The 24,443-nt window shown below is 44.7% G+C and overlaps 8 protein-coding genes across 8 annotated transcripts; 6 read left to right on the top strand and 2 right to left on the bottom strand.

Moving 5' to 3' along the window:
- Positions 1–29: 29 nt before the first annotated feature.
- PHALS_11920 lies at positions 30–1,134 on the top strand (the record flags this gene model as incomplete). The annotated part of the gene is made up of 4 exons (XM_024727368.1): positions 30–420; positions 488–612; positions 678–1,042; positions 1,119–1,134. 4 exons carry the CDS (start codon positions 30–32, stop codon positions 1,132–1,134), a joined length of 897 nt encoding a protein of 298 aa, XP_024577952.1.
- A 133-nt stretch (positions 1,135–1,267) lies between these two features.
- PHALS_11919 (mitochondrial protein translocase family) lies at positions 1,268–1,961 on the top strand (the record flags this gene model as incomplete). The annotated part of the gene is made up of 2 exons (XM_024727367.1): positions 1,268–1,676; positions 1,744–1,961. The coding sequence occupies 2 exons, from the start codon at positions 1,268–1,270 to the stop codon at positions 1,959–1,961; spliced, it is 627 nt and encodes a 208-aa protein (XP_024577951.1).
- Positions 1,962–2,207: 246 nt separating this feature from the next.
- On the top strand, positions 2,208–3,950 carry PHALS_11918 (uncharacterized protein; the record flags this gene model as incomplete). The annotated part of the gene is made up of 1 exon (XM_024727366.1): positions 2,208–3,950. The coding sequence occupies one exon, from the start codon at positions 2,208–2,210 to the stop codon at positions 3,948–3,950; it is 1,743 nt and encodes a 580-aa protein (XP_024577950.1).
- Positions 3,951–5,192: 1,242 nt separating this feature from the next.
- On the top strand, positions 5,193–5,591 carry PHALS_11917 (uncharacterized protein; the record flags this gene model as incomplete). Its single annotated transcript, XM_024727365.1, has 1 exon — positions 5,193–5,591. One exon carries the CDS (start codon positions 5,193–5,195, stop codon positions 5,589–5,591), a length of 399 nt encoding a protein of 132 aa, XP_024577949.1.
- A 1,619-nt stretch (positions 5,592–7,210) lies between these two features.
- On the bottom strand, positions 7,211–7,552 carry PHALS_11916 (uncharacterized protein; the record flags this gene model as incomplete). The annotated part of the gene is made up of 1 exon (XM_024727364.1): positions 7,211–7,552. One exon carries the CDS (start codon positions 7,550–7,552, stop codon positions 7,211–7,213), a length of 342 nt encoding a protein of 113 aa, XP_024577948.1.
- A 7,692-nt stretch (positions 7,553–15,244) lies between these two features.
- Positions 15,245–16,159, top strand: PHALS_11915 (myo-inositol-1(or 4)-monophosphatase; the record flags this gene model as incomplete). The annotated part of the gene is made up of 2 exons (XM_024727363.1): positions 15,245–15,892; positions 15,953–16,159. The coding sequence occupies 2 exons, from the start codon at positions 15,245–15,247 to the stop codon at positions 16,157–16,159; spliced, it is 855 nt and encodes a 284-aa protein (XP_024577947.1).
- Positions 16,160–16,298: 139 nt separating this feature from the next.
- On the top strand, positions 16,299–17,793 carry PHALS_11914 (inositol monophosphatase; the record flags this gene model as incomplete). Its single annotated transcript, XM_024727362.1, has 2 exons — positions 16,299–16,924; positions 16,986–17,793. The coding sequence occupies 2 exons, from the start codon at positions 16,299–16,301 to the stop codon at positions 17,791–17,793; spliced, it is 1,434 nt and encodes a 477-aa protein (XP_024577946.1).
- A 139-nt stretch (positions 17,794–17,932) lies between these two features.
- Positions 17,933–18,603, bottom strand: PHALS_11913 (ragulator complex protein lamtor3-a-like; the record flags this gene model as incomplete). Its single annotated transcript, XM_024727361.1, has 5 exons — positions 17,933–18,139; positions 18,191–18,273; positions 18,339–18,397; positions 18,456–18,496; positions 18,583–18,603. 5 exons carry the CDS (start codon positions 18,601–18,603, stop codon positions 17,933–17,935), a joined length of 411 nt encoding a protein of 136 aa, XP_024577945.1.
- Positions 18,604–24,443: the final 5,840 nt, after the last annotated feature.

The following is a 24,443-nucleotide window of genomic DNA, read 5'->3' as shown; positions in this document are numbered from 1 at the left end:
AGTTTGGATTTTTGTATCACGAAATCAAGATGGAGAAGGGGAAGGCTGCGATGGAAAATATGAAGAACATTAAGATGCCACCTGGTAGTAAGGGACCAGCAACTGCTTTAGCTAAAGTTGCAGTTTTTACGGGGGCTGCAGTCTATGGAGCGTATCTCTCTATTTACAATGTACCACCTGGACATCGTGCTGTGGTTTACAGTCGTATTGATGGTGTGGGTCATCAAGTTATTGAACAAGGCACGCACTTTGTCATTCCATGGCTGCAACGTCCATTGATTATGGATGTGCGTACTCGTCCGCGTACTTATGCATCGCTTACGGGTACAAAGGATTTGCAGATGATTAACATCTCGATCCGTGTCTTGTCCAAGCCGGATCGTGCACGTTTACAGTGGTTGTATCAAAATCTTGGCACGGGTTCGTATAATGGCACACACAAGATGAAGCGCAAAAAATTAGGTCGTTAATGCACGTTTTGTATTAGATTTTGATGACAAGGTCTTGCCATCCATTGTGAATGAAGTAGCTAAGCAAGTGGTGGCTCAATTTACGGCTGCTGAGCTCATTTTTCAGCGTGACCATGTATCACGACTTATTATTGAGAACCTGGTACGTAGTATTTATAAATATGACAAAAGTTATTGCACTGTTAACAATCCTTTGTGCTCATGTAGAAACGTCGTGCTGATCGCTTTGCTATCATGCTGGAAGATGTTTCGATTATTCACTTGACGTTTGGTTCCGAGTATACAGCTGCTATTGAAGCTAAGCAAGTGGCACAGCAAGATGCTGAGCGTGCTCGTTTTATTGTCGAGCGCGCTATTCAGGAAAAGAAGAGCACAGTCATTCGTGCTCTTGGTGTTGCAAAATCAGCTGAGCTTGTGGGTGAAGCAATCAAGAAGAATCCGGCTTTTGTCCAGCTACGTCGTCTTGATGCTGCCAAGGAAATTGCGACTGTCATTTCACGCTCGGCCAACAAAGTTTACCTGAATTCCGATTCTTTGCTGCTGAACATTCTTCACGACACTGATCAATCCTCGTAAGTGTTGTATTGTCATAGTTGATCATTTTTTGGCTAACTTGCTGACACGATACTATTTGAATTTAAAATTTAGATTTGGTAAGAAGTAGCCAGCGCGTCTAATGGACAGTTTAATGCAAAAAGGCAGTTTTTATCTATCAATTTTATGTACACTACACGAGTCTAATTGACCATTCATATTCATTCTTTGTCATCTCCTTAGTTACTTAGAACGACAGAAGTATGAGTAACAGTAGTTGGAACACAGACGATCGATGGCAAGACTCGAACTCTTCTACCTCTGGCTCAGGTTTTGACTCATCGTCAACAAATGGCCTTGAATGGCCTGTTCTTCCGACAATTCCATCTGGAAGTATCGATATTGGTGCCATTGCGCCAGTCTTTGGTGTGTCTACATATGATGATGATGCCGACTATTTGGATTATGATAAAGCCGGTCGTCCTTTCATGGAGCAAATGAGTGGATCGTGTGGTACTGCGTATTTCTCAGGTATCATTGGTGGTGGCGCTTATGGAGCGGTGAGAGGTTTCACGCGTTCGCCTAGCACGAAATTCAAAATCCGGATGAATTCGATTATGAATGGAGCTGCTACACGTGGATCAAAGGCTGGAAATGCGCTTGGATGTCTAGGTATAGTTGATATGTATGAAGCATTCGTCTCTATGCTGATGTTTGTATATGAACTGATTTCGTCTAGCAATGATTTATAAAGCATTTGAATATGTTGCGGACTCGGCAGAGATTGAGAATATTGTAAAATTTGATCAAGTGACACCAATCTTAGCATCTGCAGCCACAGGAGTATTTTACAAGTCAACAGCTGGTCCGAAGACCATGATTTTGGCAGGTGCTATTGGTGCTGGACTCATGACAGTCGTTCAATTTGGTATCAAGCCATTTTATCCACGATTATAATTGCAAGTTCGAATCAAAGTGACGAAGTGTGCAGTTTTCAGCTGCTAAAAGCTTACTCGAAACGAGCGTCTCAACGGAGAGCTAGACGTTCCCTACAATCGTGTAGCACCTTTAAACTTGATAAAGACAACATATATTAATTTCAACGCTGTGTAACATTTAATCTCTAAACTTTCAAGTAGTACTCCTTCAATTTCTTGTCTTCCCGCGTTCATATTACTATTAAATTAATTCAAATTTCAAGCAATGCAGCCATCATATACTGTGGAGCTTCAAGCGCTCAAGACAGAGTTACAGAGCACGCTAGCGCGTCTAGGAGTAGACCTCGTAAGCTTTGATGAGACTCGAACTTTTCATCGTTCAATATCTCGACAAGATGGTGAAATGCGGCACTCGCGGCGTCGTCCAACGCGCTGGAATCGCCGCCAATTAATACAAGAAGTTGCAGCCGCTTCACAACGACGAAAAGAGTTAGAACGGCAATTAAAATTTGAAATAGAAAACGAAAAATTAAAGGGACAAGAACATGATTTACAAAGCGAACAAGTAGCGTGGGAGACGGCGAGTAGAGCGTTACAACATCAACGTGTTGAGATCTTAGGACAGAGTGAGAAAGACACAGAAGGTGTTGCTAGCAATGTTCTAGAAAGGCAAGACCTCGACTCGAGACAAAGCCAAAGTCGTGGATCTATTGGATGTAAGACTGATGAGAATCAATACTCGATTGGTGGAGTCGTGACACTGGAACCATTGTCTTCTTCACACCGACGTCAAGTGACGACTAGTACAAATAACGTATCGTATCAACCCGTAGCTTCCATGCATAACTCGAGCGCTGCAATCACGTCAGTACTTGATACTTATCCACGCTATCGAAACTCACCAGACACACTGAATGATGTCTTCTCGCTCCAACTTAAATTTGCAGAGACGATGCTGAAACTGGAAAAGTCCGTGCAGATCCGTGACCAGTTATTGCAAAAAGAAACAACGACACAAAAGAAAAAAAGAGCCATAAGGGACGAAAGACAATGTCATCATTGTCATAATGAGCATAGTATACCTCAAGAAAGCCAAGACAATGATTCCTTTAGCTCAAGTGTATACTCGGATTCTTCTTTGAATTCGACGCCGCATCAAGATAAAAACATTCATGTTAGAATGTCGAACTTTGGAGTTTCTAGAGCGACTACAGCAGAGACGCTTGCACCTTCCTCATTTGTTCATGAGACTTCGCCTGATTCAGAGACAAATGCTGTTGGTGCAACTGGTTTATCACCTACTGCAACTACGCTGGTAACACATCAAGAGAATTATTTCACGATTGAAGAAGATATTCACAGGACACCTACAACAGGTAGTAGTATCACTACTCCAACCACCGGTAGCGATCATAAATCCAATACGTCGCCATCAAAACAGGTCCGTTTCGGCGAAGAGGCATACTCTACTCCAGTCATTACTCGAAGATTCAACTTTGATGAACCGTCAATGGATGAATTTGATGAAGAAGAGAAAGAACAAGAGACTGAAAGTTTACTGAGCTTTCTTAACAGTTCGAGTATAAGTAGCGCAGAGCTGAACAGTGCATCCTTCCTACAAGCTTTTGCGCGCTTTCGTTGTGAGGTGAATGAAGCGAAATATCCAATGATGCAATCGCCAGTAAAATCACCAGTGGCAAGAAACTTTCGTCAAGCTTCAAGCGATTTGTTGAAAAGGAATGATTCTATCAAAAAAGAAGAACCCACTGCAGTATCATCAGAGTTTGATCACATGAGTGTAGATGAACTGCAAGAGCGTCGGAAGCAGCTCTGTTTAGACATTCAAGCGGAAAGTGCTCAATTGGTATTAAAGTATGGAAGATTGCACGATGGGACGATCGTTGAATCAGATAAAGCGGAGGAATTAAAAACTCGATTAGTCGCATTGCGAGAAGAACTCCGAGCTATTGATCTGTGCTGTAATAGAAAAAATCATACTAACGTTTAGTATATATTGATTATTTAATAATACTATTGCGTTCATATGCGTTATTAAGAAACTCGTTAACAGTGTGATTTAGCGTTAAATTGTGTAACCAAACCGATGAATTTATTGCTTCTTATGTGGCTGATGAATGAGTGCACTCTCATTCCAGTCGGGTAAGATAAATACTAGAGATGAATCGTGATCATCAATGCGGCGGTTTTCGGATACTTAAAGCTCGAAGAAGATAAATTCCCAGCATTCAAATTCATTACATGATGAGCAAAAGACCAATCCAATGATATCGCAACTATAATGCTCCAACAATTGCTGATGTCTCTTACGCGGTTAGTATGCGAAAAGGTAAGTCTTTGATCGGGATCTCGCGGGCGGAATGATGAATAGAAATGACATAAGGAACTCAACAAACGTAATATTGCTCCGTCTCCTTTATAATGGGAACTTCTGCACTTAGGCTCTTTATCTAGCGTACCTTAAACACGCGAAAAGACAACGATATAAAGTAAATAGCCATGTCGTATGGTATGGTATGGATACGTCAGATGGGACGATATCATACGCACGTTGCAGAGCCGAAAACGTCAAGATTGTACGCATCGACTGTCTCAGGGTCTTTATAACGTTGAGATTCCAAACTTCTTCGAAACTGCGCATGTCAAGTGATTACAATAGATTTCTCACTGGATTTATTCTAATGGCTCCAACTCTTCCTCTTCTTGAATTAAAAATTATACAGCGTGACAATTGCAAAGTTCAATCACGATATGATTTTTCTGCCCACAAATCTTGATGCTGAATGTGACAGTCGAAAGTTACTCGATGAGGCGAGTGGAAACTTTGAGCTTCTATGCCATCATAGAACTAAGGTGTCATGCAACATGCGTCCAGCTAAGCTCATCTGAGCCTTACATAACAAAAAGCCATCCTTCGCGGCTCAGGTACTGCTCTGTTATACTGGGAGTATAATATCTTGATAAACATGTCTAGAAATAGCAACTATACAAATATTCTCCACAGTGGTATTACAAAGACCAGCAACGGATAACACTGCGCTTGAACTTGATACAGCGATCAACTGCGACAGTCGACGTCACTCAGGTCCGGCTGTGTAGTGTGGCAACAGCGGACTCCAATCAATCAAGTTTTATGGATCCAGTCGTGGCAGTCGAAACCCACTCACTTGATAATGACATTTTCAAACCTTCCAGCACCTCAGCAAACACCAAACGTCTTGTTCAAAGAATAATGGGAGTACAGCCCCAATTTAGCCAGTCATACGTTCATGATAAAGCGACGAAACCTCGCACGGGTTCACCTTTTGGCAAACACCACAGTCTGCGTTGGCACCGTCACTTTAATGCGCCCACAGATGAGCTGCCAAAGGAGGCCCAGCAATTAAAAGAAAAGATAATACGCACACACAATGCTAAACTTAAGCGTTTTAGCATGAGCTACATGAAGAAGCGAGTCATTCCTCCGGTTAAAATTCCCAAGGATATCAACAGTCAACGCGCATTGTCCACGACCGTGTCCGGCCGCAATGTACCGCTCACGCGCTCTATGTGGGATAACACAAAGCGCAAGATACATCACATGGAGCAGATATCTGAAGATTATCCACTTCGCTGCACACTGTATCGATAAATTTTATTCGACTCACACGGCAGCATTTGCCGTATAAATTAAATATTTTAGTGTATTCCTTGTTCTTTGGATAACCAAGTATGAACTTGGATGAATGAAAGAATACTCACCGCTTTCTGCTCAGATTGAATCTTTTTCCGCAAAAAAACAACGAAAGGTCTAGCAAACTTGTCGTTCTTCGTGTACTTGTTTGGATATAATCTAAACTTTATCGAAATAGTTGCAACCAACTGCTTCTTGAATGAGTTGTGAATCGCACTCTGCGAATCATTAGGCCTTTAATAAACGTCACCCAGATACGAGATACTGGATCTACGAAACTATTGTATACAAGGATAGAAGAGTGCCAAAGAAATTAGTTCGTCCTGATCAGCAAATTGCATCGCAGATTCGATAATACAAACCGCGAATAAGCGGCAGCTCGAGACGATAAAAGATTCGGTACACTCGCATGACTTCTGTTGATACTCGTATGCGATAATTTCGCAAGGAGGACCCTTTAGCGCCAAAGTGCCAGAAGTTAGCTTCAAGTAACTATCATCTGATACACAGAATAACCGTGGTAAAGTACTATGATTAGTGTCATTGGGGTAACGGTACTCCAGAAGGTGAGGTTTGCGGGGCACTCGAGCGGAAAGCTTCACGCAATGCGTTATATAGTTTGGATGATATAGTGAAGCAGATTTATGTCAAATCGGTGGCTAGCAGTAATCACATATATGCTACTCTTGAAACTATCTCAGCGTCACAAATTCCTTGCGAGGCTCTTAGTTCGGTACCTGAGGGGTGCCCGAAGAGAATGGTTTTTGTTGGCTTATGAAACCTCGTAAAGTCAAACTTCCTCTGTACGAGGTGCGCTACGATCCCGTTGCACTTGGTAGTACTTGTTGTCAATCAAACGACCGAGTGTAAACGCGATTGTCTCTGTGTGATGGCGGAACAGTTAATATGATCACTTTTCTGTGCCCTTAATAAACTTTCGTTTCAAAGGTGCCGAGAGGATAGCACTACTGGCGCTCCAAGTACTCGCTGCAATCATAGCAGCATTCAAATGTTAATACACTGAGGTTTTTGGAAATTCAAATAGCTCTAATAGTGTGAGATCGCTTCTGGTAAGCGTCAAGCCCTTTGATGAAATATGCCGGAAGAAGTTTCGCCTTTATCCAGATACGAGAGGTTGATATGGCTATGATTTCAGCTCTGCTGGTACCTGAGGAACAGCACGTCGCGTCAGCAATCAAGCGACGAGGCCTTGCATAGGAAAAGTGGTTGTGAGCGGGAGCATTTTCATCCTGGAATTTTGAGATATATGTGCTATCATCACTTACCGAGTACTACCGAAATTCTTGTATTTTGACTGCCTATCAAGGAAAGTGGAAATTAGCGGACTATGCACAGGGGATTAGAGCTATAATGACCAGGATGGCGGCCGACCTCCTAAATTTAAAGGGTAAGTATCGTACGCCAACGCCTCTGCGTTTACTCAGCCTCTTTCGAGGAAGCTAAGTGAGTGTCATTGAATGCGAAACACAGCTTCCAAGCAAAAAAGATCAGTTGGGACGCGGGTGCTGGATTCTTTATGAGCGCCCCGACCTCGGCCAAGCTGAGGGGGAACAATCTTAACCATTGACGCTTAGCAGGTCCATGACACTCGCGGACGTGATATCAGTTGTAGTACCAAACAATTGTATTTTACGTTCTCCTCCATCAGCAAATCCTCGTGAAAAATACCGAACGCCAATAGTTTGCCCAGCAAAAACTTGGGCAATCATGTGTCTTGTGAAAGCAGAGGTCAACAGAGTTTTGTCCCAAAAGAAGCAACATCTAAGAGAGGTAATTTGCACAGTGCAGAATCGGAGGCTGTCAGCATCAACATCCCTTGCAGAGTGAATCCGTAAGAAATACTGATAGATATAAATGCAATTTGCAATCATTGGCGGCGGGCGACAGGCGGGCGACATTTGAAAAATAGTAAGCATTACAAGTAGGGTTCGTAGAAATCAAATGCGGAAACCATATGTGTGTATTGCGAAGGAGACGCTCGTTGACGAGTGCAAGGTTATTTTGTACCTTCCTGTAGAAGATGATTTGATTGCGTGAAAATACGCTTGATCCCAGACCAGATACGATCTCTTCCTTGGTGTAGTTTGATTTGATACCACAAGTCATTGATCGACTCGAAAGTAAAAACATTGAGTGTCACGCACTTTTCTTATAGCAGAACTTTGGTGAGTCTTGAGCACATCTCTGCTACAAAGAATAAACGTTTGGAAGCGAGCACAAAGCTGTAGTAGTTATAAGGAAATCGTGCGAAGTAATACTAATTTTGTTGTTAGCATTGAGCTAAGCTCGGGGGAAGCGCCAGCCGCGGCCTTCAGAGTGTTTCTCTGATGTATTTACAGTGCGGCAAAAATCGGCCTTGTGTCGGGCTCTGTAGGTTTAAACTCGGTAGAGATGGAGCCACAGCGGCATAGGGCCGCGCTTCTCGAGCATTCCATTTGAATATAGAGCCGACTGTAATTTGCGAGTTGAAGAAACAAGCTCTGATGTTATATACTAACGCAATTTCGTTCCGGCGACACTAGAAATCGAGAGTATAGTTATTCGCTTTATGTACCGCAATGTCTCTCGTCGGTCTCACGTCCGCAAATAGAAAAATGATTTCTGACAACAATGACCAATCGTAGAGCCTTTCAATCCCACCAGAAATATAAATGTAAACCTGATATCACTATTTCACCTCGCTGTATAAATACTCTTCCATCTATGTAATATCGTTCTTTTTTATAATCCATTCGTATTGTGAACCAACGTTTCAAGAATAGCAAAATCGCTACACAAATCCGAAAACTACTCCACAAATACCGACGTTGCCAGTTATCGTCTAGGTATTGATCGCTCATATCATGATTTGCTTTCGAGAACCCCGCGCAAGCATGTGATTTTATGCCGCTCTTTTTGTAACCACGATAACTTTTATCAGCCTTTCACCGCAACTGACCAACCTGTCGTCACGGTACTCGTCGGAGCTCTAAAAAAAATCTTGCTTCCACTTTCGCCGATGATGTCACATTGATTAAATAAAAGGAAATTAAAGAGGTTCCTGATTTGCGCGTTTTGCCTTGGATAAGGACCAACCAACTATACCAATACCCCGCCCGACACTTCTGTCTCTTAGGATCTCTTTGATTAGTCTTTGCTGTGATCCACTTGCACATCTTGCATACAGTGCACTGCTGTGCTACACCAAGTCCAGGTTGACATTTTCCAGGATCAGCAGCCGGTGCGGCGGCGCAACAACCCCCCCCCCCCACTTACTTAAATTTGTAAAGGAGTCGAAAACCGTGACGTGGCTACACGTACCCATGTAGGAAGGGCGAATCGCACAAGATGGTGTGAAATCCACTGAGTACTGCTCACGTTACAACGCAGTTGCTGTATGCCAAAAGTGGCATGGTCGGACGAGAGGCCCGAGGCATCTTGGGCAAGACCCTAGTGATGCACGTGGAGTGGCACGTTATCCACTGGACGAAGACTGCGGAGCTAGCAGCTATTCGTTGGATGTTTTCATAACATTAAGGCTTCGGTGGAGCAGGAGTGGGGCTAACACTGGACGAACTGAAAGCGTGTCCCCAATGGTCTCGCCGAGATGTACAACTTTTGTGGAGAGGCCATGCGACGCTGTGCCGTAGACTACAGCCTACAGCTATATACCCTTGTCAACGATATGACGGGAAAGGAAGACGATGACATCACCCTCAAGGCTATTCCCGCGGTAGATGCTCTACTTGAACTGGACGAGATGTCTTTTAAAAAAAGGTGGTGCCTTGAAGGTAGGCTACTAAGCAGAAGTAGTCATTATACGACAGAACGAGGAGATTAACCCGCCGTCGCTTCTGGACGAAGCCGTCCTGGAGAATACTAGGAGGGTGCTGAACTGACAAAGTGGATCTTCGATCTTGAAGGATCCCTCGGATCCGTACTATCCTTTGGTGAAGGAGTCTTAAGAGGTCGTCCTCAAAGACCCGCTTTCGGTCCTATCCCTGGACCGAGGTGTGCGTCATGAGATTGACCTGGTTCCGAGAACCAGATACTACGTAACACGGACAATGTCCCTTCTCGATGAGCAGTGTGACGTCATTGACGCATTTTTCCGCGCGAAGCACAACGCAGGAATGAATCGTGAAAGCAAGTCTCCCCATCCGACACCCACGTTTTGTGTCCGGACGCCGAACGGCAAGCGGCGTATCGTTCATGCTTACAATAAGCTAAACGCAGTTACCATTCGGCACAGACGCCGATTTCTAGGAAGGATGTTCTCCAAACCAATATAGTTGCCTGTACAAAGGACAGTGCACTCGACGTGTTCGATGGGTACTAGCGATTGCTCATGAGAGCGAGTCGTAATTCGATGACAGCGGTGAGTACTCTGAGCGGGATTCTCTGGGAGTGGCTGGTGATATACCAAGGGCTGTCAAATGCACCAGCAGCATTTATCGTCTTGTGACACAATGTTCAGGCCCCACCGGGCGTATGCACATAAATACTTCGACGACATTTTCGTCTACAGTCGTGCGGGGCACGGGAGGACAGATGATGTAAATCACATCGTCCATTTGAGAGCGATGTTCGAGTGCATGCGCACGAATAAGCTGTATACCACTGTCGATAAGTGCATCTTCGGCGCGCAGGAAATCCGCTCCTTTCAGGGTGCTTTATTGAGAACCGTGGCGTGAGATCGGATCCTGCTAAGGGCAAAGCCATTGTTGACTAGCTGGCTCCATAGAACCAAAAGAAATTGCGCAAATGATTTGGCCTCACCAGCTACTTGCACAAATATAGCAAGAATCATGCAGAAATGGCACGGTCATTGTTGGATCTCCTTTGGGAAGGATGCGGAATGGTGTTGGGACAGGAAAAAAGACAGTTCCTTTTATGAACCAATACTGGCGTTGCCAGACTCCAATCGTCGTCTGTGAAGCTTCGGGATTGCCATCGGCTGTGCACTGGCGCAAGCAAACGCCGAAAGGCGAAATCGGGTGGTCGCGATCGAATCTCGCCAGGTTAAGGCCGCGGGGAAGAGCAACCTAGTCCATGACAAAGAATTACTTGCAATGAAGTAGAGAAGAGAAAGGAAGTGCACTTGTCAAGTTCAGGATGTACCTGCTTGGCTCAAAGCCGTTTGTGATCTACACAGATCATGCTTGGGACTCCTCGATGAAATAGCCAAGAGAAAGAATATACAGATGAAAGAAATATTGAAAGCTTTGGGCTCGGGAACCTTGTGTTATTGAATGCTAAATACCTTTCTACACAAGCAGGTTTTTGCTGTCTTTAAGACAAAGCTTTGTCGTACTCCACACGAGGGTCTAGGACCGAAGTGGAGACGAGCTCGCGAGAGCCGCCCTATGGACAGCCTCCAATCGTTGCACCTCTGCCTCTCGGGGCGATTGGTAACAAAACCACTCATCTCGCTTGTTGTACTAGTGTTAGCACAACAATACACGGTACAAATCCCGATACACTTTTTGTGCGCGAAATTTAGCAGGGTGGCGCTCTATTCTCGGGGCTAGCCGCAACAGTTTGAAAACTTATCATACAGATAGTAACTATCATCAACTCCGAGAGAGCAGGACGCTTCGCGGCGATAAGAGTTCTTAACTCCTGGGCATAGTCGCCAGTTCATAAGGAACTTGACGAAGTGACAAGAAATGTCGACGTAACCGATACGCCTCGTTAGTCAGTGCAAACTCCCACGGCATATATCGCTTCAAGTCTCTCCGAATCGAGAATACCTATTCTATAGAAGTACTGAATGTAAGTGCCCATCTTTACCCGCGGCCTCTTTGCTTAAAACCTGCAAGCGCGACGCGCTGATGTTTCGTTCGTTTAGCATGGCAAAATTCATGGCCTACCTAACTTCACATATCCAGAGGGAGCATTTTTTATCATGTCTCTAAAAGCTAGGCCGATCGGCATCGGTGACCTTGCAGTGGGTACCATCGATTATCTTATATTCGTCGGTGGTGGTGCTCATAGGTGTGTCTCACCAGCGCAATCTCACAACTGGTCAGCGCTTTCGTCTGCTCGATTCGCGCATTCGGCTCTTTGGCCAACTGTTTTTTGACCCCGTCGGGATAGATGAAAGAGACACACTTGCTGAGCTGATTTAGTTATTTTAAAGAATTGATTCATGTTCCATATATATAGGATATAGTCCTCTTTGGACTCAGTCGTAGAGTTGGCTATCAGTGCTACCAACTACACCAAGGTAATCGTGCGCTTTGCAGAGTAGAAGGTTTTATTATCAGCGTTCACGCTAGCAAACGTGCGGATTGAGTTTGTGCATTTCCATCCAGGGTGGACTTACAGGTAACTATTACTGCTAAGCTCGTTGCCATTCCAAGAATATAAAATTAATTGAATGATATTTAGACCAATACTATGTGCTCATTTGATTTCTCAATAAACTTGCGTTATTTCTTACGTGCGTCTGGCAGCCTGCATGTACATCATACCCCTTTTTTACCATCATCTCCATAGATACCATATTTCAGGACTTTTTCGCAATCACAATAAAATTGCAGCGACGGTGCAATCATCAAAATGATATTGCGAGTATCAAAAGAGGAGATAAACTTGTCATCCAAAACTATAAGTGAGATCATTCGCAGAACAACAAGTGCGAAAAGTAGGGCATCTATTTTTTTAATGACCCTGCAGAATTCATAATTCTTTGTTGGAGCTATATTACGATTTGAGCACGTGCGATCCATCAGGTATGTTATGCTCGAATAGAGGAGTGCACTGCTACATCGACGTGACTACTGAAATAAAAAATTGCGTCACACAAAAACGACCCTTCAATTCTATCAAATACAATACAGTACAATTGCACTAAATTTAAGGGATGACATCTTCATTTTTATCAGTGTTTTTGCTCAAGAAAGCGAGGGATATTTAAATCTCTAGTAAGACCCCAGACACTCCATTACCAAGCAAAAAAATGTTTACACACCCGTCCTGGGTCTGTCACACAATGATGGTGATGCCATATCGTCGGAAGAATGAAACTTTCTTCTCATCATCAAAGCCTGATTCTTCTACCCTTCAACTCCTCCAGCTCTACCACGGAAGATTGCGGTGCCCATTTACTTCACCTCTCCGCCGACCCTGGCGCAGGACACAACGGCAAATAGCTGCTCTTTGCCGTCTTGGCAACGATACACTGTAGGAATCACGACATACAGAAGAGAAGCATTCGTAGAATAGGGAAGACAATGATAATAAAGGTTGCTGGTAAAAAACCCTATGGTCGGTCGCGCAAACCAGACTGCCTAGAGCAGCACAAAAGATGCATTTGTGTGGGTTGCCAAGCTCCATTAAGTGAGCGGTTAGATGCACCTGACAATTTTGACGTCTATTTTAAGCCATGACTCATATCGCACCAGCCGCGCCGTGCCTAGAATGAGATCATGTCTCAAGTCTGAGACTAGGACTAGACAGCTTTCCACGCTGTCAAAGTCCTCAACTATTAATTAAATATTCACCAGAATCTTCGACACTTTTTCAGCGTCAACGTCGCAATAGACACAGATTTCGTACCGCATTTGGTGTATTTTATGCTTTTGCTTACTATCTACTATATTGAGCGTCGTACGAAGTGATTGCGCGACGCTGAAAAATCTTTCAGAGCTTCGCTTTGCTACACATAGCCCGGGCAATCATATATTTTGCCAAAAAGAATGGGCTGTGGGAAGGTCTGGATCACATTGACCTCAACGACCATGAGGTATGCTATAACCCAGTATTTCTCAGCAGCCCGTTCTGTGTCTACAAAGACTTGACATTTCCACTTGATGGGCTCGACGTTCGCTCTTGCGTGGAAGCCCGACTTTCTGTACCTCTCAGTCGATAGCGAGCGGAAAACACAATGAGTGAATTTTCTGTACTTCCGCATCTAGCGTGTGCGTAGAGCTTGCACTTCTAGAACACCGTCCTGATCTCGCGGCACAGAAGTCGGGCTACAGAATAAATGCGATGCCCATCGTTTACTCAATCAAAATAGTATGAGCGCAAAAGATCTCGGTGCAAGCCGCAGCTGTTGCCAGACTAAACCGCATAGCTCAACAGCTCCTACATCCCTTGACAAACAGATAAGAACTACGAACGCACCAAATACGCCTGATTGGGCGGCGCTGACATCTGCCACATGTATCACATCAAATTTATTGTCAAGAGATGCGTCACTTTCTCCAAGTATTGCACGCTAGCGTCCATTCATTCGTGTGAACCTCTCAGCTTGGAGATGGCAGGAGGATCGACGTACTGTCGCTCTGGTTGGAGCAAGACCAAAGCTATGACTATCTCATTGTCCCTCATCTACAGGAAGAGATTTTGTCCGTATCGCTCCCAAAGTCCCGGACGCTGAGCCTTAGCCATCACGTGATGGGAGCCACTGTTCCTTCACCAGCGCCCGGTTGGGATGTCCCTGGATGTTCTTCACCAGAGCATTATCAAAGCTGACGAGTGCTTCCAGGTGAGCAATTATCGCTCTTCTTTGGCCACCACTTCCGAGATTCCATTGGATCTTAGGTTGACAATAGGTTGTAAAGCCAGTTGTGGTGTCCTGTGGGCAGCTATTCAAACATATAATGTTCCATTTTCGCAGAAGACACAGTCTTTTAACGACTCGGTTGTGGGACCAACTACAATAGCTCCCAAGTGCAACGGGATCGCCGGGCACTTCGCACAGAAAATTTTTCTGTACTCGGAGTCCGCGTTGACAAGCTCGCAAAGGTTGGACTTGTGCGCTTTTATGAAGAGTGAAATTAGAGTCTTCGCTCGTTCTGCTATTTCAAGAGGACAAACATCCAAACAAAAACCAAATATCTACGTTATCTACAACGTGCAGCCAGAAGACCACGTATTGTTTTCCCGCAATCTTCATCAAAGCCGATATCCCATTTCTTATGAATCCTTCCAATACAATAAGGGAAATGTGTTACGTATTGCAATTGTTTCATCTGTTTAAGAGTCTGAGGATTCAGTACAATTAAAGTAATTGCCTCATAACAACTTCTGCTGATTGAACGGCATGACCATCTTATTTTTACGGAAAGATATGTGCTCATCAATGTGCTTTGTATCGTGAAAATTTTGAGAATCTCGCTTCCACATTTGCCAGCGAATATTGCCCAACAAGTCTTGTATTACGTCAGAGAGGGGCTACATCGTGTGTTGTAAACAGACGACTTTGTGAGATGCATACGGTTTCCCGGTCATGGTGAGTACGCATATCGTCGATTCAGGACCTCGAGCTTTCCTAAATCGAGATACTACTTGCCTTGTTGTGGGTTTTATCAAACAAACAGTCTGTAGATTTCCATCTTTGCCTCAGATTCAAAAAAAAGGAGTAAGTATCATCTTTTTCTTCGAAGGCTCATTATGTTGATGTCGATAAAGTTTGCTATGAATTATGCCGTAAAGTTTTGGATTTAAAAAAGTCACAAATACTTAAATATTAGCATTAGCACAAAGTGACTACAATTTTTTGTGTCGTTTGTCTGTATGTGCGCTGTATACAATAGTAAGGCAAGCGTCACTCACAAACAAACGCGATCCTGATTGTTGCTGACTTCTTCTTTAGCATCATGTCTATTGAGACCATCGACGTCGAGACGATGTTACATGTGGCGACAAAGGCCGCACGCGCTGCAGGTGCTCACATGAAATCGTGTTTAGTATCATCACGAATAGAAAAGACCAAATCTAGCAAAGATGACCTAGTTACGGTCGTGGATAAACAGTGTCAGGATCTTGTGTTTGCCATCATTAGTGAGAATTTTCCAAGCCATGAATTTCTAGGTGAGGAAGACATTGCTCCCGGTAGCGAGGCTTCAGCTCGCGCATTGAGTGACATGGAGAGCAAGGAGTGGCTTTGGATTGTAGACCCAATTGATGGTACGACAAACTTTGTACACCATCGTCCTGCTAGCGTTGTATCTATCGCCTGTGCACATCAAGGTGAAGTCGTGGTTGGTGTTATTTACGATCCATATCGGGATGAGATCTTTACAGCTCAAAAGGACAAGGGAGCATTTCTAAATGAGCAGCCAATACACGTAAGTCACGAGACGTCATTTTCCGAAGCGTTAGTAGGTTTTGGTATTGGAACGAAAGAGAGCGTGAGATTGCCCATGTTGGACTGTGTCCGCGAGTTTTCAGCTAAATGTCGAGGCTTGCGTTTACAAGGTGCTGCAGCTATTGAACTCGCATGGACGGCGGCTGGACGCCAAACGGTACGTTGCACCGTAAATATTTCTAATGGAATATTTCTTCACTCATTTACTTGTAAGCAGGCATTTTATGAGCTTGATCTAAATTCATGGGATCTCGCGGCTGGTGCTTTATTGGTTAAAGAGGCTGGTGGTGCTGTAACCAATAGCGATGGAACACCTTATACTCTTCGTACACGCAACGTTATTGTGTCGAATAACAAGGGAGATATCCATACGAGTATGATTGAGCTTATTCATAAGGCTCATGCTACTCATGTGCGCAAGTAATTAATTATACGTAATAATTCCAATCGTCCTCAGATATTCAGTTTCTAATTTATCCAATCGTAGCTGATAATGTTATTTTTACTAACCAATCCCATGTCTTTCGGAACCCCAAATAATACACCGTTAGTCAAGTCTGGAGATGAAGGAGCAACTACCAGCGCCATATCATGTCAACACGTGGTTCTTTGTATGCGGACCGCTTGCTGTCAACACATTTTTGCTCGGAATAGCAATAAATTTACATATATTTAATAAGAACAAATTAGCATTTGACCGGGTGATGGACATGCGATCAGACGAAGTGCCGACAGCTAGTGGAGTGTTCAAGACGGCTGTCTTTATGTTTCTATTGCAATTTTTGCTTTTCAATGGAGAAGCATCTAGACGTGGTGATACTTTTGGAGTAGATGAAACACACATGGAAATCTTGCTACTAGGTTATGTCGCTATTGCAGCCACATTACTCTTATGTCCGCTTGATATCTTGCACTTCAAGTTTCGGATGTTTATACTGCGTAGATTGGCACGTTGTTTCTGGCCATTTCAGCAGTTTTCTTTTAAATTGCCACCACATGCAACGCCTTTCATTGAAGTGTTTATAGCTGACGGTATGACATCACTATCGAAATTCATTCAGGATTTGTCCGTGGGGCTTTTGTTGTTATTAATGTCATTCCACAGCGATCCGGAAGACTTGCGAGAATCGTATATGTCCAAACTCAAAGAGTCACCATTACCATACTTTGCAGCAAGTACACCGTACATGTAAGTGACCATTTTGTCCTTTACTGAATGAATTGTCTGATATCTGGAGTTTGGGAAATAGCATTCGAGCGACACAGTGTTTAATTTCATTCCAACGGACGCAAAGTGTAAATGATCGATTTCTTCACCTTTTAAATACCATGAAATACTGCTCGAGTCTGCTGGTCATTTCAGCCGGAGCGTATCCCATGCTACGAGGGCTTGCGCGACCGGAGCGGAGCAGCTTTTTCTTATTTTGTGCAGTATTTAACTCGCTTTACTCATTTCTGTGGGATGTCGTCATGGATTGGGGTCTTGGTCAGCCTCGATTGCCTAGAAGAATTGCCTTCTTGCGTCACCACTTAACTTATCGGCCACGAAAAATTTATTATGTCATTATCGTACTGGATTTTGTACTCCGTATCATGTGGGTGACCAAGTGGTGGGATTGGATGCATCGTGGTGTTCATTTTAAACTCATTTCCCAAATTGCTGAAGTCGCACGTCGTATTGTTTGGAATTGTGTACGTGTGGAATGGCAGTGCATCAAACTGGATATCCTTTCTACTAAAAAGCTTTCTGCCGACAGTCTTGAACTCGAAGAGTTTGTTGAAAAGGTACCATTGATGCAGGATAATCAAGAAGGTACTCGTGAGGACATGAAACCCAGACTGAGAACACCAAGTCGTCCGAATTCGTTCGTAATTGAGCACAGTGGCACTGAATTAAACACTCCGAACTCTCTTCATGAGAATGAACCGTTTATTCCAGTTGATGATAGCACAGAAACGCAATCGGATGATATGGTCACCCCTCTTGACATTACCGTCACTCATCTTCCAGAACATCCTCAAACGATGCTCGTGACTCACGGTGATACGTATCAATGACGAGACGCCAGTCCGAATCAATTCACAAGTGAAGGCACGGTCGACGAAATGTAACATTACTTCATGAAATAACACACATTAACTAAGAAATAGATAGTACCAATGCGAAATTTAACAGTCTTCATAAAAGAGATATGTACTAATGCACGTCTGCACTCTCAACGCATTTTTTAAGCGGAGTGAGCGCCGGTCGCAGTTCGTTTGCCAAAGCTTGTAGTGCTCCAATTTGCGGCGAGTTCGATGCGACTAGAGTGATCACAAGTGGAGCGTGGTTGATGTGAATGAGCACCACGTCGTCAAAGAAGGCGGTAACAGTCTGCACAGCACCAAGCTTGAGCTTCCCAACCTACACGATCTGTCAGCCAAAGTCCGTTTTTTCACAAATTTAGTATCTCACTTGCTCAGCTGCTCCTGCAAAAACTGTGGAGAGGACGGTCTCAGTGCACTCGTACGACAACTCCGACTCCTCTTCGGCAGAAACTACAGCGCACAACATATGAAATTGCATATAAAGCAAGGCAAACAATTGATTATGTAGGACGCACCTGTAAGCAAAGGTACGCCTTCAGAAGTACACACCAGAATGGCCTCTAGCGCGTCATATCTATTGAATGTACTTAGATAGACGATATTTAGTGAAGGATAAGGTTGTCGTGCCGCACCTGCTTAGAACATCATTGAGTTTCTCTTTCAAAATTGGACTCTGTGGTCAGCACAAAACAACAATATAATATGATGCATTAGAGGTTTCCTTGCTTTGGATCTGAGGACACGACATGGACACGGTACCATCTCGGTGACGGTGTCCATTGTAACTTGAGTTGTTACTGTAAGAATCTGGCGAAAGATTGATTTATGATTGGTCACAATGTTCATGGCTACTAAATTGGGGTCATTATCGAAACATGAAGTCCCGTACACAAGGTAGTATCTCGATTTAGGAAAGCTCGAGGCTGAATCGACGATATGCGTACTAACCATGACCAGGAAACAAAAGACTTATATACGGAATTGCCTTGCAAAATGCCAAAGATATGCTCGACATTATCAGAAAAGGTAAGACAATGATCGATTGCGATAGCGCCATCAAATGCATTCAATGGACAAGTGATGACAACACAAGGTTACGGCGATACGACTAGTGACTTTAAAAGTTGAATAATTCACGGCTGACCGTTCAATAGCTGGGACTAGACCACTGCCACGAACGCCTTAGCTCAACACTGTAACAGGGTTTCATGTGCTTTAGTATGAATGGTGTGAGTCACACAAGATGATGAGACCAAACACACTTAAACAAGGAGTCAATACGTGGCTAAAACAGCCAGCATTAATACACTTGATTAGGTTTTACAATATAGATGGAGAGGCCTATAGATTTAGATATAGGCGGCTTTGCCGCAAATAAAACCGAGAAATACAGTTTACATTTTAAACGGATGAGTTAGTTAGACTTGAATTAAAGTTGTAATTACTCTTGGAGTAAGTGGATTTTGCTACACACGTACTGGTTCTAAGTATAGGAATAAGGCCACAGACCTTGACCAAGCTTCCTCTAAGCGAAAGAGTTACGGCAACCCCGCTGCAATTGGTACCACTTGGAGTCAATCTACACCTGGGTCGTGACGACTGACCCTCTGTGAATATGGAGCAGTTCTCTTATTTGCCCGAGTGCATGTATGACGGGCTCAAAAAGCCGATGTCTCTGCTTGACCCTGAGGGCGTGAATTACCTCGCTCCTCGAGAACCCGAAGCAGCACGTTTCTAGAGGCGTTTTCAAGCAATGAAAAGGCTCTGCTAGATCACCTACAGCAGAAAATGTCGGCATCGGCTACGTCAATGAAGCCACCGTCGACAACGGATGACTCCTCCGACTCAAGCCGCTCATGGTTAACGTTAAGATCTTCGAGGGCAAGGATGGAGAGAATCTACTGTTCTGGGTGAGAGAGGTCGAGATGGCCATGGCATCCGCCATGCTTTAGACCAAGCAACTACGCGTGGCGCTAGCTATCTCCAAGCTCGCTGGTCGAGAGCGAGAATGGGCACTGACGTGCGGCATTTCAGCCAATGCGGATTTTCCTCCTGGACCGGGCTGGAGGATCAGCTTTCACGAGTGTTCTCGCCGCCTAACCAGGCCAATCGCTTGCGATCGCGTTTCCTTGCCGCCCGACAGAGCAAGAAAGAATTGGTGGACTTTGTCCACGAGTTGCGTACTCTCATTGCCGGCAGCCGATCCTTTTCCTGAGGCGGTCACAGTGGCCGTATATATGAAAGGCATCCACTCTGGCTTGGCCAGAATGGAAGCCTTACGTGTGCACCCGACTTCTTTTGAAGAAGCGGTGAATGTGGCATTGAATGGTATATTCAGCTTTGATATGGCACGACTTGGTTGGATTGCACACTCTAGCAGCTCGTCGAGCGGGCCTGAGCCGCTGGATTTCAGCTAAGCTGAGGAAGAGGAGGCAGATATCCCAGCTGCTGGGCATTTAACATGTGAAGACAACCGTCACCTTCGGATTAATTGTCTCATGCGCAAGGCACTTCAGGGTTCATCGAGTCGACTTCCCGCTTCTTGAGTTGGCAAAAACCCAGTTGGCGCAGGGCGCCCTACCGGGGAAGAATTAAGTTCTGTTGAACCTCAATGAGGTAGAGGGCAGCAGGGCCAAGCTTTGAAAAGCTTCGCACTTTTGAAGACGGAACGAGTATGTAAGCCGGACTTGCTGGTCGTGGAAGCGGCCGTGATTGGCTTTGAGAAGCCGTGAAAGATTCCGATCGACTTCGAGGTGTCGGGCAGTCAAGCTTGGCGCTTCACGATGGAAGAATGTCAGCTGTATGCTGAGACGCTGAAGGCGCAACTGGGTGACATCGTCATTTTTCGCTTAGTGACGGGGACATGCGTCACGGCGCCGAAAATCCTTGTGTGTAGGTTGTACGAAGTACAGTGCACTCGACTTGGTCGATGAGTATTACTAGTTGCTCATGAGAGCGAGTGTTTTTTTCCTGACAGCGGTGAGTACTCCGAGCTTTATGCTCTAGGAGTGGTTGGTGATGCGCCAAGGCTGTCAAATACACTTGCGGCAAAGCCGCAGCTAAGTTTACCGAAAGTTATCTTGGAGCTCAAGTATAAGGTATTTGACAGCGTGAAACGCTCTCTCGTTCTAGGTATGGTTCAAGCTTTGATCTCATCCAGATTATAGAGTGATTGGAACGCCGAAATTGCCGACCGAAAGTCGAGAAATCAGGATTTTAGTGAGTCATTAAAACTCGACTGCCGGACAACAGATGCGCTTTAGCGTGAACACGAAGCTGTGGCTTACGTTCAAGACCTAGAACAGCAATGATATTGTTAGGTGCTTCAAGGAGGGGTCGAAAGATTGAAGGGACAGTCAATCAGGGGCCCGGAATGATACGGCAAAAGATGTTTGTGTACCGCTCTCTTCCAAGTTTATCTGTTTTGAGACGGGAAAGACCAATGTACGCTCGTGAGACGAGCTACCATGTATGTGAAAAGGAGCTACTTGCAATGAAGTATGCCTTTGTCAAGGGTAGGCTGCATCTGTTTTCCTTTCAGCCGTTTGTCATCTATGTGGACCTTGCGTTGTTACGCACAGCGACGTCATCACCACATCTTTGAAATTGTGTTTTATGAGCAATATTAACTGCTGAATATACCTATGATGTAATGTAAAAGTTATGTCGACTGTACTTGATGGCAAATGCCGTGTCGCTCCGTCACATCTCACAATCGTGACGTCGCCGATTGACCAGGCGATAACTATAGCGTACCGGTGTGACGCAACATGTGTTGCTTTGCTGATAGCTCTTTCACCAAGGAGTCTTAGTATTATACACGGATACACGGCTTGTCGAAGCGCGCAGTTGCACGCCTGCCCCACGATATCTAACCACGAGGCTTGTTACAGCATTGACTCAGCGTATAGTGGTGCTTCATGACGAGAACCTCAGGTACAAAATACTGTACGAGGCACACGATACCACCTTCGATAGTATTTGGGAGAGAAGAAATATCGTTCAGTGAGCACTATGTATTAGTGTCAACGGACTATACTCTCGTCGCTTGTGGCGGTTTGTTTAGCTAGCCCGTCGGTTTTGACAGCATATGGAAGTCTGAATGACGCGTCTTATAATACCATAATTGTAAACTTTGTGGATCGTTCTAGCAAGACGACTCATCTCGCTGCATTCGGCAATATGAGGGTACATCCAAGCTGTTCATCAAAGAAAAGGTTATGTCAACGTGCCTTACCGGTAACCATTGTACTGGATACAGATCTCCGCTGTACAGCTAAGTTTTGGCAAACGTTGTATAGGTTCTTGACCCTAGATGGAATGTGTAAACCGCTGACCATTCGTAGGTATATGGCAACAGCGACGCGTGAATCACACTGAGGTAGAAATTCCAGAAACACTAGCGCGGAAAGATAGCGGTGCTGGTTCGAGTTGCACCCGTTCATCGAAATCGCATGTCAAAATATATGTACCTATAGGCTTTACTTCATTCTGCATAAACGACTTACAAACCCTTGTGACGATTGCCACCGCCAGATAGCGACATAGATGATTTTATCTCGATGCGATTGAGCGTCATGCGCAGGGTCCGATAAGAACAATAACAACACGCCAATGTGAGAGTTAGACTAACACACACACAAATATGTTGCGGACAAAAAGCTTTTACTGAATACATTTTTTACACACGCAAATTCTGCAGATAATACGTTGCTACTGTGCCAACCGTTCACGGTCGTAGCTAGAAAAATTGATGTATACTCTTATTGTCTTGACAAGAATGCAAACATCTCCAACGTTCTAATCGAGCTTACTGCAGCCGTAAACCGATGTTGCTCTTGCGAACCAGCCGGACTTTAAAAATTTCTTGCGGGCAAAACAATGTCTCTATCTTCCACTGTAGCCGAGGTTCCCTTAGCTCCAAAGCAGCAAGGAATTTAAAACCGCTGGGTGAGCCTCAAGCCTAGTAGCGCGATGGCAAAACCCAGACAGCGAATCCGATATCTGGTCCATCCCAGCCGCGGACGCACGTCTTACTCCCGAAAATTTTTCACGTGCTACCACAAACGAGAGAGTTCACAAGAATCATTTGCGGGGGGGCTCAACTTTCGCTGCGTTGCTTGATGACCAAGGAACTGCCCAGATCACGTGGAACGTTGGTGGGCCGGCGGATATACCAGGCCTGTTACCGGTATTTGGTCAAGCTGAAGGCTTATCTTCAATCTAAGAATTCGTGGCTTTTTGAGGTTCCACTTTGTCAAGATTGCACTAGTGCCATGGATGCGTGATACCTGGCGTACCCTCGGCCTTTAAATAGACAGGGTCGCTGTTGCGGCACGCTTCCTGGTTGTGAAAGGCAGATGACCTTGTGCTGAAATGGACCGTTGGTTGGTAGCTGTTACCGCTGCCCCATGAAGGTGAGCTGGGCTGTAAATAACAGGATCTTGAGGTGATTGGTTGTCACCTCGTTCTTAGTACTGTGTAAATTCAAGTATTAGACGACGCTCTGAGCGGATATTTGTATCGCTGAAGCTGACTCGTTAAGCCTCACAACAGAAGAAGCAGCATGCTTCATCAACTTTTGTGCGAACTGAGTCTGAGACTCATCGTCACTTTTGCCAGCTTCAAGTACCATTAGTGCATCCCTCTTGAATAGCACGAGCTTCCCCAACCGCTGCTGCTTTAAACGCGGGCGGTGCGTCTGAAGAGTGATTGTGAGTTTAGGTTTGAGAGCGATATAATGAAGACGTGGCTCGTGTTTGACGCCGAGGAGCTGGGCCAAACTACCCGGGGCGTCAAAACTTAGCACTAGACCTAGATTCGTTTTGCTACTCATGTCTTGGATGCGTGAGAACGCTTTGCGACTTCTAGATGGTCTAATACATAACCGGGGCATTACCTATTTTGATCAAAACAAAAATTACAGAGCATCTGACATCAGTGTTGCTGCCTCAGTCCGCATTCGAAAAACAAATCGACTACCATATTCCAAGTTCGAAGGATGTGGATAATCTCGTGATGACGAATCGACTTCAAGTAGCGTAGTACACGAATAGCGGCGTGTTGAGCACTGGAAATCTGGAAGATTCGAGACAGCTGCGTGAGTTCGAATTCGATGTCCGGGCAAATGGTCGTTGTAGTATGAAGCAGAAAGTCAATTTAAGAGCGGTATGGACTCGAACGCATCTTCAAATGCTCCCTTGTTGATTGTGACATCGACAATGTAAGCTCGAACGCACACAAATTGTCAGCATCCCTAGTGCTTTTCTTTGCAAATCGCTTAGCCACGTCGTCAAAATAGCGTGTCTGTTTGGTCATTAGGGTGCCGCTGTCCTTTCAGGATCGATTTTCATGCCCAGGATGAATTCACCATACCGAGAACCCTTGCATCCAAACGACGCTTTAACCTCTCTTGAGCTTCAATTGTCTGCTTCCCCTCCAAGCGGCCACTACCACGAAGTCTTTATACCTTGTTTCACCGCAGTCATACCTTCTGTGGGGCGTAATGCTTTATCAAAGCAATTTTGTCTGGATGTCTCATGCTACATGCCAGAGCTTCCACTGACTATCTGTCACGAAGCGCAGGCGAGGAAACGTTGGCGGAGGAAGGCGAAGTCGTC

The sequence above is a fragment of the Plasmopara halstedii genome (assembly GCF_900000015.1).
Source record: "Plasmopara halstedii genome assembly, contig: Scaffold_555, whole genome shotgun sequence".
Classification (NCBI taxonomy): Eukaryota; Oomycota; class Peronosporomycetes; order Peronosporales; family Peronosporaceae; genus Plasmopara; species Plasmopara halstedii.
The sequence above is the reverse complement of the archived record's forward strand: the minus strand, read 5'-3'. Positions and strand labels throughout refer to the sequence as shown.